Below are 14,438 nucleotides of genomic sequence, written 5' to 3' on the forward strand. Positions count from 1 at the left end.
AAAGAAAACTCTGTTTTATTTCCAATTTCAATCTTATTTTAATAGGTTTTACCCAAATGGCAATCTTCACGACTGAATAGTGAAGCCAATGTTGACTGGTTGAAAATGAACTTTGATTGTATAGAGGTCTATGAAAAAAAAACTGTATTTCTCTCTTGATTGATAACCTTCATAAATGTGTTTTCTAATGAGATTATGGTTTCAACGGCTAGTATTAAGTCTTTTTCAATACAGTATAATGTTCCTTTTCAAAAGGTTTGCCCTTAAATAGTCGACAGAGCAGGGAATGCTTGAGGCCGGGCTTCCTTTTGATTGGGGGCTTCCTTGTGATTGCGATTTTGCCATCAAGGTGTTGTAGGGTTGTGTTGCTCCCCGTGTGTTTGTTTAACTTTATCCCATCCGTGGTGTTTTTTTTAGATCGTAAAAGTTAACAGTTACCATTTGGTCCCATGAAAATGTCCTAGTTATACCGAAACTCAAGGCTTCCAAGCAATAGTCCAGAGACTAATGATTGATGTCACTGTGACTGGTTCAACTTCCTTTACATAATCAAGCAGCAATCACTTACGAACTGGAATTATTCTTAAAGAGCTTTAACAGCATTACTTGTGTCTTGTTCCATGTACGGCATGCTCTAAATTGATTTAGAGCAATACACCACAGATTATTGATTCCACTATATTGTGCTGCCAGTGTAAACGGAGAGAACGCTCTTCTAAATCATTGTTTGTAAATGAGGAAAACACAAGCAAAATGACAAATCTTGTCACATTTGACAGATATAGAAAAATGAGGTTCTAACACTGATTGTTCCTCTCGGGCACTGTTAATGCACACATAAAAATGACGGACATATCCATCCCACAGTGTTTCGGCCAACGGCCACATGGAAACGCTGATAAAGGCCCTGAAATCGATAGGCCACCCGGTGCTTTATGATCTTTGTGCAGCAGGAGTGCTTATGCAGCAGCTGGCCCCCGACCCTTAAGTGAATTTCCAACACGTGCTTTCTGTTAATGTCTGTGATGTAGTCCACAAACCCTGAAGGCCTAACATCATAGGACATTAGAGGTCACTTCATTCATGCTTTTTTTTCTGTTTGTGTTTTTCACCCGGGACAATTTTAGCAGAATCCAATCACCAGGGTACAGAAGTCAGGATCCGCCCCCTGAGGGAGTGGTGCTCAACAACCCATAACAACCCAGGCGTCCTACAATGAATTGTAGCCTCTAACTGAATTGTTGCGTGCTTCCTGGCTGTAGCAACAAAGGTGAGAGTTCATTTGTTTTCATGAGGTGTGTCCAGAGGAGGAGGAAGACAAATTGCAAAGCTGTGTGTGTCGCTATTTGGCTGAATGCCTGGTTCTTCCGAAGCCTCCCCAGAGTGTCCTGCTGCTGGCGTCAGGTTCCACGAGGGGGGCGAGGGGGCGGGGGGGGGGGGGGGGGGGGGGATGGGGCAGAGGCAGAGGCAGAGGGGGGTATCAGCTCCTGCCCACACAATCAAAATATAACATGCAGCATGCCTTTCAGTAGGGGGATCAAGTAACTCGGTAATCCAACACTCAATGTTGCACAGATCATTAAGGTCATGCTCTGATCTTCGAGACGCAACAAACAATTGGTCTTGGCAGTATGATATGGCTATGTTTCATCGTGACAGATTTAGCTGTGCCACATTTGACAGGATGTACAAACTTTGAGTGGAGACAGGACTGTTCATCTTCGTCTCTAGTCCCTCGTATAAACCTTTCATGCCCCGTCTTCCCTTTTAAGAATGTGTCTTCTTATTTAGATTGACCCCTCATTTGTGGCCGGCGTTGGCTCGGCTGATTGGCTCCTCATTTCTTCCTCACAGTAATTGGCTTTGCCTTGCACTGCTGCCGCATTGTGATTTCCTGCATGCAGTTAGATGTTTAATAGAAACCGTCCTTATACAGCACGTGAATGCGTGGATGGATATGTCATGTGTAACCGCATAGGAGAGTCTGCAGGATAGCGGCATGATGCAATATTCTTCATGCTTTGTGTTCTCTTGAAGCAGCAGCAAGTGTTTCTTTTTCCTCCTCTTGTCAGATGAAGGCCTAGACTTTTATGGAAATGAGGAAAGCCAGCCACAGGGTGTACATGTTGAATGAGGCACTAGATAGAGTCAATCTATATTGGCTGTTCATCATCAGCTTTTCTTTCTTTTTTTTACCCGGCCCTGTTTTAAGTTCCAATTTGAACTTTCTTCGGTTCTGCCTTTCATCTCTCCTGGAGTTGCTGCAATTTACACTTTGTCTTTCAATTCATCCCTGTCTGATGTAGTACGTGGTTATCAGCTCACCTCCTGCCTTCCCTCAGTCAGACTTCTAAAAGGTTGTGGGATGAATCACACGGGGGCATACACGTCGGTGAATATGAAGCAAACCCTCTTTTTTCTATCACTCACCCAAAACAGCCCCCTTCTTTATTTAATATCCGCGCACACATTCCATTTCATCTCAGACAAGAAGCAAGGGAGTATTTTCCCTCTGTTGACATCATAAATCTGAACTAGATTAAAAGTACTACTACACTGTTGGGGAAGCTCTATGTTCTCATCCGTCACCTGTGGAGGAGTTAACGTTCTAGACTGAAAACATCCGAACACGGCTCACCTGTGTTTGCCTGTTCAACTACTGCCATCTGCAGCACACTACTGTCACAGCCGGCGCGCTGCCTCTCCCTCTCACTATTCAATTACAGCTCCAGGAAATGTGCAGTGGCTCAGTGATCAGCTTTTATTGTATGCAGAACCAACAAGCATGAAATATGGTACAGAGTAATTACGACCAAAATGAAGCAGACCTCAGGCATAGTCAGCAGAGAAATACCTTATAGCTACAACAAACATTTAACAGCCGTGACTTTGTCTGGAAAGAGGTCGCTGAAAAACAAACAGCCCCTTATTATGTCTATTTACTGTGTCAGGCCAAGTGCAATTTGTTAGTGTGAACAGAATGAGAAGAGACGTGACCTGTAATGGTATAAGAAGGGCAGCTCATTGAGCATTGACTTTGCTGCCTCACACCTGCTAAAATCCTCCAACAAACGCTGAGCAGTGGGGACTAAAGATGTTTACTCAAGGGGGGGAAATTCAAAAAGTGGTACGGCAAATGACACCAGCAGATCCTCTTTTTTTTTTTTTTCAAGAGAAACGTCCTCTTTCACAAATCAGGATTTAAAGCAGAAGACAATATAAATGTTCAATTTATATTCTGTCTATCACAGAAATGGGAGCACAGTGGCTGTGAGGACACATGAATCAGAATATCTGGATGTGTAAAACCAAAAGTGTCTGGAAAAATATTCATTGCATTTGCCCGTGCATGTGTGTGTGTCTAAAATGGATCGCTTGCTCACAAACTAATGAGCAAATTCTCTTTCTCTTTGCCAAATCTCCCACTTAAAATATCATCTATTTAGTGACCTTGATGCCTTGGCTGGTTGTTGGTAATACAATAGTAAAACCTTGTTGCACTTAGAATATAAATGGGTTCAGAAAACAAATAGGATAGAAGCTTTTGCAGGAGGATTAAGGGGTCATTAAAATATTTAATAGCGGTGTGCCTTTGAGTATCAGTTAAAATCAGTGGGTAATGTGCTGACTGTACATGTAAGCCTATGTGGATGCAGGCTTATATATCAGCATGACCACAATCCCATTTAATCTGTAGTGCAGCTTGCTCTCTGACTCCAACGCGCCGTTTCTGGCACCTCTTTTTGTTCGGCTTTAAACCCTCTAGCCTAGATGTGCTCTTTTATCCTCCAATCCCCGACTGCACACACAGCTTTCTGACCCCTGACCGGCCATACATGGTCTCTCACAATTCAAACTTGTTTTAAAAACTGAAAATAAAAATATCACTTGTGTCCACGAGGTGAATGGTCGCAAAGATAAGATCTGTTATTCATTGGCTGTGGAGGCCTGTCAACACTGGAATAAAACATATTTCTAGAGTCTGCACAGCTTGATAGGGAGAGGAAGACGCAGAAGGAATAAAGACAGATGAAATGTTAATGTATCTTTCCCTCTTCCCTCAAAATGTACCACAAATTTCAACACTTGCAGGATAATTTATGCGGCGAATCAAAAAACCAAAATACTGATTACACTGTACTTGTGCACATAGGCACCCGTTTGAACTTTGCTCCTCGCCAGGTTTTTCAGGCGTCCAGATACAATCAAATTCCCAGACCCATGCCAGGCCTTACAGATTGAATGAACACGCACCTGCTGTGCCAGTATGGGAAGGGGGACAGAGCTGGCAGCTTGTAGATTAAATAAAACTGTCTAGTCTGTGCCAAGGTAATGGCTTCTCAAACCAGAGGTAAATGTAATACTGATTCTGTGTCAGTGTTGCTTTGTTGGACGTCTCTGTCTGGGGTGTTGGAGGAGCATATCGAGCTCCAGCTGAGATCTACAGGGGCCCCAGAGATGATCCTTTAGTTTCAGGTGTGACTGTGAACAGCAGAAAGGTGTGGAGCATACATGAATGAATTAGAAAAAATAAGAAAACATATTTATATCGCAGGAATCTGAGTTTTATTGTTCCTGGCATGTTTTAGCATTCTGTTCATGTATTTAACAATGAAATATGTCACATTCCAGGATTGTACGTATATTTGTTTACACATATCCAATATTACATTACATTACATTTCACTTGTTAGACGCTTTTAACCCAAGCGACTTACATACATTCAGTACTGTGGACAATCCCCACAGGAGCAATTTGGGGTGAAGTGTCTCAGGGACACAACGACATGCTGACTGCAGTGGGACTCAAACTTGCTACCACCTTCGAAGTTCAGCGCACTTTGCACTGAGCCACAGCCTCAACCATATTACACGTAAAGTTATGTATTGACAATAGTGCAACATTTTAAGGATTTAAAAATAAACTGCTATTTGTATCATAACATGAGTTATGAGACCTCTACATCATTAATCATCATACATAATTAGTCAATATATATATTGTATACATCATTAGCTTGTTTAACTGCGGTTTATTGTGCATCACTTTAATATTTGTCCACAATTTAGAACAAAAATCCTTATGTTCCTCTGTAATGTGGGATCATGAAAGATATGATAGCATACAGTATGATAGTCTTGAGTCTATAATGAAACAAATAAATAAACAGATACATATGAATGTGTGGCATGTGTTGCCATAAATGTGCATTTATCAAATATAAAAAAATCATACTTGTATAAGTTTTTGTTCTGTCATTGCCATGTTCTCAATTATATTTTAAATTGTGAATGTTCTTATAGTTGTTTCCAACTCAGACCATTTGCATCAATAAATGCTCATTTACAGTCATAAACATGAACAAAATGTGAACTTGGATGCAAAAAGAAAAAAAGAAACACCAGTCACAGGGAAGGTGTATCTTTGGACAGGGATTAACACCTCTTCCCAAGGGTGCTCTCCTGATGGGTGGCACCCTTTTTGGAAATGCTGGGGAACAACCCACCACATCCCACGCACCCCCTCTAAAAACAGCACCAGCACTTATTTGTTCAATTTATCATGGGATGTTGTTCCAGTGAGATTGGGTTGCATGGGGACATCTGTTTTCTGTCACAGCTTCCATGAAGACATCAAACACTGTATGCATATTTATGTGTGTTCTAGTTATGCATTAATGTATGCATGTTATGATATGATAGTACTATTTTAATCTGACATCATGGTTGAAATTTGCCTTTTTTTGGCAGAAATCGTTTTTTAATGTACATCTAGTCATATGAACACAAAGTAATGATACATTTTCTTATTCATATATCATGAACATATTAGAATATTCCTATCACCAGGCAAATGTGGAAGGGAAACATGATTTCTCTTTAAAAACAATCCTCTTTTACTGGGTATAACATGCCAATGTAGACCTAATTTATCCACTTTTCAATGAGAAAATGCAGGAATGTATTAACTAAGACTGTTAGAAATGAGTTAATCACAAACGAATTGCTTTAATAATGTTTATCTTTCTTTCTTTTTGTGTAAAGCACAATAGACTGTTGTTGACTGTTGTGCTATTTGCTGCTATTGAGCCCCCTAAAAATATGAAATTTTCCCTTACAGTATAATCAAATGTTTTGAAATTGTTGTGTGAATATACAATGAATGCAGTATGTCGTAGGAGAAGTGAAATAACTAAGAAAGAATGGAAAGTCCAGGATAGATGATAAAACCTTTAGCATTGAGTGATACTCACAACATTTTCTCAGTTTCTGACACATACGTTAATGTTTCCTGGGTCACGTCTTGATGAGGTCATTCGCTCTGTCGAAACGCACCCGCTTTCTTTTATCTTAAATCCATTTCAGTCGAGATAATGCAATTCCTTATTTCATGACCATACTCTGTTTGCCATGACAAAGAATCAATCCTAAACTGTAACAAATGGCTTCAATTCATAGAGGGAAATGGTTCCCATTTGTTCCCAGCTGGTCAATACACATTTGAGGTCCAGTGGAGAGCTCTTTAATGAATGTGTGCTGGCTTGTTTACCCTGGGAGACAGAGACATGATTTTTGACTGCATGTCTCTGGCCACATTTCGCCGGAGCTTCATGCCATGATTGCTGCAAAGCCGGTTTGCTACAAAGTGTTCTGGGCTGATCAGGCCTTTCTCTTTGGCACGCCGCATCATACTCACCACCGGGGTAAAGGACGGGGATAATCAGTGCAGCTTTGTATGCTTTACTCGCCTCCCCATTTTGAAAGGGCAGTGCTTAAGGATGCCTCACTGTGAGGACATGCACAATATACTGAAAATGGATGGAACTCCGCATAGCCTGACCTATACTGTACGCTCCTCTTGTTGTGATAAAAGGACATAAAGCTCTCTATGCATATAAACCAAAGTGCTGCGAGGGAGTTCAAGGGCAAGGGCGAACTCATAATCAATAGGTGCTAAAGATCCTAATTTAGCACATTATTCATGTTGACTACTTTGCTCCGTGGTTATTGATCAATGGACAATGTCGCTGAGATGACAAAGACAAATAGGTGAAGTGAGAGGACTTATTAAACAAGGTGACAGAACACCAATGTCGAATGGAGTCCATATGGAACATTGTCCTGTTTCTCGGTTAAATACGTTTTTGAAATGTGCTCTTTTTTTTCATATTTCCTATTGTTGAATCACATAGACTCAATCACACAGACGTCTCAGTTAATATCGATCTATGATGTGGAGGGTTGGTCATCTTGGTTGAAGGTAATCAATAAGCATCCATTTACAGTGGCATCCAACAAATGGGGAAGGAATTCAATTTGCCAGCATTCATTCAAAACTATTTAGTTCTATGGGCTCGCTGACATCTATCAAGCAAAACCAATGTGGTGGAACCCACAGACAGGCTGCAGGCTGACAGTGAACGCTCCCCCCATTACTGCAGGAGCAGATCAATCCATAGCCACTATGCAGGGAGTGCAGAAAATGGACTATAAATATGTATGTGTTTTGGGGAAACTATACTGCCAGGTGGAGATTTGTTTAGGCATGATGTCCAACACAATGCATGGCTAACCAACACAACCCTCTGGGCATGATGTGTCTGGGAACATGCCTCTCCTGAGGAATCTGTGCATGGCAGGAAGTCCAAATCACTGAAGCTTTCACTTTAATATGACACTGTTTCATTCTCTAGAATTCTACAGGCATGAATAAAGTAGAATTGCCATCTTTAATGCTGTTACCTCTAAAACAGACTCAAAAATGTGTTGATTTGGTAAAATATCAACGTTTTAATTTAGAAATTCAAATGAACTGTGTTTTTCAAGCTGTGGTTAGCAATATCAAAGCTTAGTGAGTAGCATACATGTGTTTTGTCAATATTTAAATCAACTTGTTTTTAGGCTTGCGTGTTGCTACCTTAAAAATGAAGCCAACCATCTTGTCTCGAATCTTATGTTGTGACTTTTTCACGCCACAATTCAATGCTTAAGTGAAACCAAAAAACCACAGCAATAACAATGTATTTTGTAGGACTTTGGGGTAAGGTGGATCCAAAACCATATTGCATTTTTGTTCTATAAATAATTGACTCAAGCAACATTTTGAAACTAACAAGGAGTATTTGGCAAAACCTACAAGATTTATTTAAGAGACAATGCGATAAACTGGTTTGCTCATTTGGAAAATGAGAAGCCTAGAAGATTCTAAACATGGTATTGTGTTTGATTGCGTAAACAGGAAAACCTCATTAGGTGAGAATTTAGTTATTCATTAAAATAATTAATGCAAAACTTAAAACTCCAACGTTTTGGGAGTTTAGTTTATAGAACAGAGATTGGAGGATAACACTATTCTTCTCCGTCCATATAGTTCAAGATGTGTTGACCAGTTCAGAGACTTATACAGCAAAGTTATGATTCTGAATTGAATGCAGTTACTGAACATAAAATGAAGGTCTTACTTTGTTTGTTCAAAATATAACAAGACTAACATGAATAATGGGACAGCAGCACACAAATCATTTAAATACTTAATGCAGAGCTGCCAACATACACGATTTTGGCGTAGCAGATACGATTTCCAGGCCCTAATTACGCCGCTACGCTTGACTTGAATATCCTACGCATTACCTAACAAATCGAAAAATGAATCGGTGAGCTGGCAGCCTCGTGCATGTGTTGACATCCAACCAGCACTAAAGCTCACATATAAGCCGTTTTATGATTCGTCCCTTGCGTTGGCAAAGAGCCAATAGGATCGGCTGTACTTCTTTTTTGTAATGCCCTCACTACTGTTACCAGGATGCTATGCTGTTTTGGCTCCCGCTGTTGATGAAGAATTCTATTCATGTAGACCAGTGCCGTGCGGTGAGGTTCGTAGCTGGCTTTCAGAGTCAGATAGGCCTATGTGAAAAATATGTGAAGTCAATAGAGTATATTAAAACATACCCGTACTTTTCGGACTATAAGCCGCGCCTTTTTTCCCATTTTTCGACGCTGCGGCTTATATAACGGTGCGGCTAATCTATGGATTTTTAAAGCTAACGGCCACCGCCTTTAACTCTATGGGCTCTATGGCCGGTCCGCGCACCCCCACCTTTAAGCGGCGGGTTCCAGCAGGAAAAGCTGGAGGTCGGAAAAGAGTGAGACAGGTAGCGCGCAAAAGTAAAAGTGGAACCGAGAGTGGTACGAGAGACAGAACGAGAGCAAGACAGACAGACATTACGAGAGCGAGACAGTTTGTCCCCGTACCACTGGTTGAAAACCGCTGCTCTAGATCACTGCCGGTACGTGCGCTGGGAGCGCACCGTTTAATTTTGAAAGTTGAAAAGTTTGTGTGTCTGAAACACTATGTGATACAGTACAGTTTACACAGCACAGTACATGTTCTGTAGCTACTATTGCACTAAATAGTAACACTTGAATACGTTATGCAAATATGCAACTTGTTTGTTGAAATGTTAATAAATGGGAGCTTCCTCAAACAGCCATCTCTTTCCCGACAATCCCCTCTGTGCACGAACCCTTACATATGGTAGTTAAACATTAAAACACCTGCGGCTTATAGTCCAGTGCGGCTTATATATGTACACATCATTCAATTTAGCTGCTGCGGCTTATATTCAGGTGCGCCTTATAGTCCGGAAATTACGGTAATTCAATTGGCAGCTTGCACATTGACTACTGGTTGTTTTTCATATTCTATATAACTAGCTATCATTACATGCGAATTGAACGCTTCCATTTAAATCGTTTAGGTTATTTAAGTCTCTTGAGCTAGCTAGCATAGCAACTAGATAACTATAGCAACCAAAAAACACAACTTTAGCAGCAAAGTTTAATTTCTCAAACTCAGCTCACCAATACATTAAAAAAAAAGATTGTTGGGTTCAAAGTGATCACAACGACGTTGTATGATGTTAAATGGATGACAGACATTAAACAATCCCCTCGGAAACACTTGGATATCAATGTAATCTTGGCTAATAATTAAACGTACTGGTGGCTTTCCATTCTTCTGCATTTGCATTGTTGTATTTTGTGGCAGATTCATCGGGGTAAATCATTATGGTTACATACTGTTACATATATATATCGGGGTAAAACCATCAAGCATCTTTGTAACAGAGCAGGGAGGCATTATACAGGAGGGGATATTTCCTCACTAGCATCTTTGTTACAGAGCAGGGAGGCATTATACAGGAGGTGCTAATTTCTCACTAGCTCCGCTAGCCTTTCTCTTAAATTCAACGGCGCGTGCCGTCTAACATAGACAATCACACTGTGACTGGTCGATCGAGTTATCTTCTGTCCCGTCGTATGAAACAAGCATTTTAGCTCAAGCAATGATCTCAGTAAATCGGGACGTGAAGTGATTAATGGAGTCTAGTGTCCAGGCTTTCGCACGCCCTCCTCATTGAGACAGAGATAGCCTACTGTTTGCCTCCCCTCTGCTTTTTCACCGCAGGTTTATGTCAGATCAGCAAGACTACAACACATAGGCCTACCTAAAATACATTACCTACTCAATGGATAGAAAGGACATAATACGAGTGTCTACAAACATTTCACAGACAATGAGAGAAAAAGGCATGCGTTTAATCCAGTTTGTGAGGGATTGCTCAATCTGACGTGAGGCGCCGCTCTTTGCTGCCTTACCCCGCTTGTCTCCTCCCTGTTTGAACCATAGACTGGTTTGAACAGGTCACGAGCAAATTCAGCTATTTTGGTTATAAAATTATTTAAGATAATTGGAATCATACAAAAATTACATTTATAGCACAGATAAGTAGAAAATATTAATATCTGTTTTATTTCATTATATAATTTAACATATGTGTTGTGTTTTTATTATCTTAATTTCTAATGGACCAATGATAATTCGTGAATACACTATGCCCGCGAAATCGCGGAGCGAGCTGTCAGTTGAAGTCTATCAAAAATGGATGGTGAACGTACTTGTCCTCCGCCGAAAAAGCGGCGAATTTCTGAACAGCACTTCAAGCTAGAATATAACGCAGAATGGCCGACCATCACCCGGTCGAAGCTGGACGACTTCCACGCTTACTGTATGTTGTGTAAGGCAGATTTTAGCGTGAGGCATGGGGGCCGACACGACGTTGAAAAGCACACCAGGACTGCTAAACACACGTCATACAAGGCGGCAGTGGAAGCTACAAGGCCCATCGCGGGTTTCTTTACGGTTGACAGTGACACCAGTGTCATAAATGCCGAAGTGCTCGCTGTGGACTTTCTGGTGGAACACAACATCCCGATCGCGGTGGCCGACCACATCGGGCCACTGGTGAAAAAGATGTTTCCGGACTCGAAAATCGCTGGTAAGGCTCAAATGACAAATAGCCTCAATTCATCTCAAGCATTCATAGTCATAGATTTATATCTGTATACTGTCACAATACACTCTACAATCTGTACAGACTAGCCTATATAAAACAGTTACAGTACTGCCCTGGTTGATAATCTGATTTAAATCTTGCAAATTAATGATTGCTAATTTATACTGATACTGTATCATTCTGATAAACATTTTTCATTTTATGTAAAGGTGAAAAAAAAATAGCCTAGGCCAACTTACTCTACAGAGGATTAATATCATGATTGTAATTCTGCAATTCTGTGTAATCTAGAGTATAATCATGATAATACAATTCAATATTTTTGTGATTGCAATTGCAGGAAAGTATGGGTCTGGTCGCACAAAGAGCAGCGCCATTGTTGGAGCCCTTGCCAAGGAGGATGCTTCTGTGATCACGGAGGCAATGAGGACAGCTCCATACTCCCTAGCCACGGATGGGAGCACTGACTATGGAGACTGTAAGCTGTATCCTCTTGTTGTGAAGTACTTTGATCGAGGACTTGGGCGTGTTCTGACAGTACTGCTATCTTTGCCAGAGTGTCATGAGGCATCTACTGGGCGGAACATATTCAAACTCATTGACAATGAACTTGAGAAACGTAGCATATCCTGGGACAACTGCATGAGTTTTGGGGCAGATAATGCCATGGTGATGCAGGGACTCAAAGCTGGCACGGCAGGCTACATCAACAAAAAAAACAGTGCAGTATATGTGCTGGGATGCCCGTGCCATCTAATTCATCTAGCTGCAGAAAAAGCTGCTGCTCAGCTTCCAGTGTCCATTGAAGAGCTTCTGGTGGACATATCCTTCTACCTAGACAAATCCAGCAAGAGGAAACAGGGACTGAAGAAATGTCAGGATCTGTGTGGAGTGGAAATGAGAAAGATTGTTAAACATGTAAGTACGAGGTGGCTCTCTTTAGATAAATGCATCGCCAGGTTGTTGCAGCAGTGGCCTGCATTGCTGCAATACTTTGAGTCAGAACAGTCTGGGCACAGCAGCAAGAACAAATCCACGCAGAGCAGCAGCAAGGACAAGACCACGCAGAGCAGCAGCAAGGACAAGACCACTCACAGTGTTAGCAAGGACAAGTCCACGCAGAGCAGCAGCAAGGACAAGTCCACCCACAGTGTTAGCAAGGACACATCAACCCACAGTAGCGGCAGCAAGGACAATTCTCAGTTTGATTTGGCAGGCTATCTCTTTCGCCAACAAAACCTAGCCAAATTCAGTCAGGGAAAGAAAACACCAGCAGCTGCAACCACACAGCCCAAGACTGCAACGGCAAAGCCCAACACATCTAGCGCTGCACCCACTCGGCCCAAGACATCTAGCACTGCACCCACTCAGCCCAAGACATCTAGCACTGCACCCACTCAGCCCAAGACATCTAGCACTGCACCCACTCAGCCCAAGACATCTACCACTACACCCACTCAGCCCAAGACATCTAGCACTGCACCCACTCAGCCCAAGACAGGGGCACAACAGAGAGTGCAGAGGGCATGTCAACATCTGCAGGACCCAACATTCCATCTTTACTGCTACTTTCTGAGTGCGGTCCTGCCGATATTTGATGAGGCCAACACTCTGCTGCAGCTAGACAAACCCTGAATACAAGTACTACACAGGACTTTGACCACACAGCTGAAGAATCTCTTGAACCGATTTGTGAAGCCTCAGGTGATCAATGCAGCTGCTAAGGTTCACCAGGTACCATTTAGGGAACCAAGCAACCAGAAGAGCAATGAGACCTTGTTCATTGGGCAAAACACCAGAGACTTCATAGCAGATCACCCTGAGCTTGAGGAGCTGCAGCTGGCCCAGGTCTTCAGCGCTGTGCGGGCATTCTACATGAAGGCTGTTGAGTACATGGTGAAGAAGTTTCCCTATGATGACCCAGTGTTACGGAATGCTTCTGTGGCTGACATGTCTGCACGGGACAGCGCAGAGTTCAATTCTGTGAGGTACTTCACAGGCAGATTCCCCTGCTTGAAGATGAATGCTGAGGAGATGGACAAGCTTGAGGGTCAATTCATGACCTACCAAACCGATGCTCTGCCAGAAAGCATCACCAGCTGTGACAGACCAGACACACAGTGGCACCTGATGAGTCAGCTGAAGGATGGAAATGGCCATCTCAAGTACCCTTTACTCTGCAAGGTAATGCTGGCTATCTTCTGCATCTTCCATTCCAATGCAGACTGCGAACGCATCTTCAGTCTTGTCACAAAAAACAGAACGGAGTTCAGACCTAGTATGGGAATGGAGACCCTGAGTAACCTCATTACCCACAAACAATTCATGGTGGCAAAGGGGTCTGTCTGCTACAAGCAGGCGTACTCCAAGACAACTCTTGCCAAGGCCAAGTCAGCAACCTATGACCATCTAAAGTGAGAGGTTGATCAGATGGTCATGTCACAGCCAAAGGTTCCCTTGAGTTGAACTCTGTTCTAAAAAAGGCTGTGTACAGGTTTTTCATGTGTTATTGTTCAGTATTGTTTCATGATGATTTCTGTTCGGTTAATAAAAATATTTTTTTGTGTATGTTGGTGTTTAATTGTGTGCAACAGTACAGGGAAAAGGAGAAATTATACACAAAAAATTTACTTTGCAGAAAAACATGTCCTAATATGACCTAGATTGCATCTCAGAGCATGTAAAGTCTCTGGCTTCTGATAAGATAAGATAACTTTTATTAATCCTGTAAGGGAATTGCACATGTTATAGCAGCAGGGTGATAGGAAAAGGAATAGGGAACTATATATACATACAATTTACAGTAAAATAGAAACAGTTGAATACAAAAGATAAATAGAAATAAGTAAAGTAAAAATGAAATAAGGGGGCATTCTGGGGGCTTCGGCGGACCTCGGACCCCCCGCCGGAAAAAAAATTGCCTTCCTCCGCTCGGCATGCTACTACTTTCTATAACACAATGTTGGCAGCTCTGCTTAATGTTCTCAGTGTGCTAATGTTGTTCTAATGCTGATGCAATTCACCAAACTAACCTTATCAGAGGAGTCACTACTCTGCAAACCTCAAGTATTAGCATAACAC

At 41.8% G+C, this 14,438-nt stretch overlaps 1 protein-coding gene across 1 annotated transcript; it reads left to right on the forward strand.

Annotated features, from left to right (window-relative positions):
- The first annotated feature begins 8,538 nt into the window (after nucleotides 1-8,538).
- On the forward strand, nucleotides 8,539-13,002 carry LOC307015371 (zinc finger BED domain-containing protein 5-like). Its single transcript, XM_079643921.1, has 2 exons — nucleotides 8,539-11,339; nucleotides 11,698-13,002. The coding sequence occupies exons 1-2, from the start codon at nucleotides 10,943-10,945 to the stop codon at nucleotides 12,990-12,992; spliced, it is 1,692 nt and encodes a 563-aa protein (XP_079500047.1). The 5' UTR covers nucleotides 8,539-10,942; the 3' UTR covers nucleotides 12,993-13,002.
- Nucleotides 13,003-14,438: the final 1,436 nt, after the last annotated feature.

The sequence above is a fragment of the Notothenia rossii genome, assembly GCF_949606895.1.
Source record: "Notothenia rossii genome assembly, chromosome: 8".
Classification (NCBI taxonomy): Eukaryota; Metazoa; Chordata; class Actinopteri; order Perciformes; family Nototheniidae; genus Notothenia; species Notothenia rossii.

Bases quoted from the DNA above. Each gene is read 5' to 3' on its own strand.
- LOC307015371 (XM_079643921.1), top strand. From the start codon at position 10,943: ATGGATGGTGAACGTACTTGTCCTCCGCCGAAAAAGCGGCGAATTTCT. The intron at 11,340-11,697 runs GTAAGGCTCAAA...TTGCAATTGCAG, and splicing joins TCCGGACTCGAAAATCGCTG to GAAAGTATGGGTCTGGTCGC.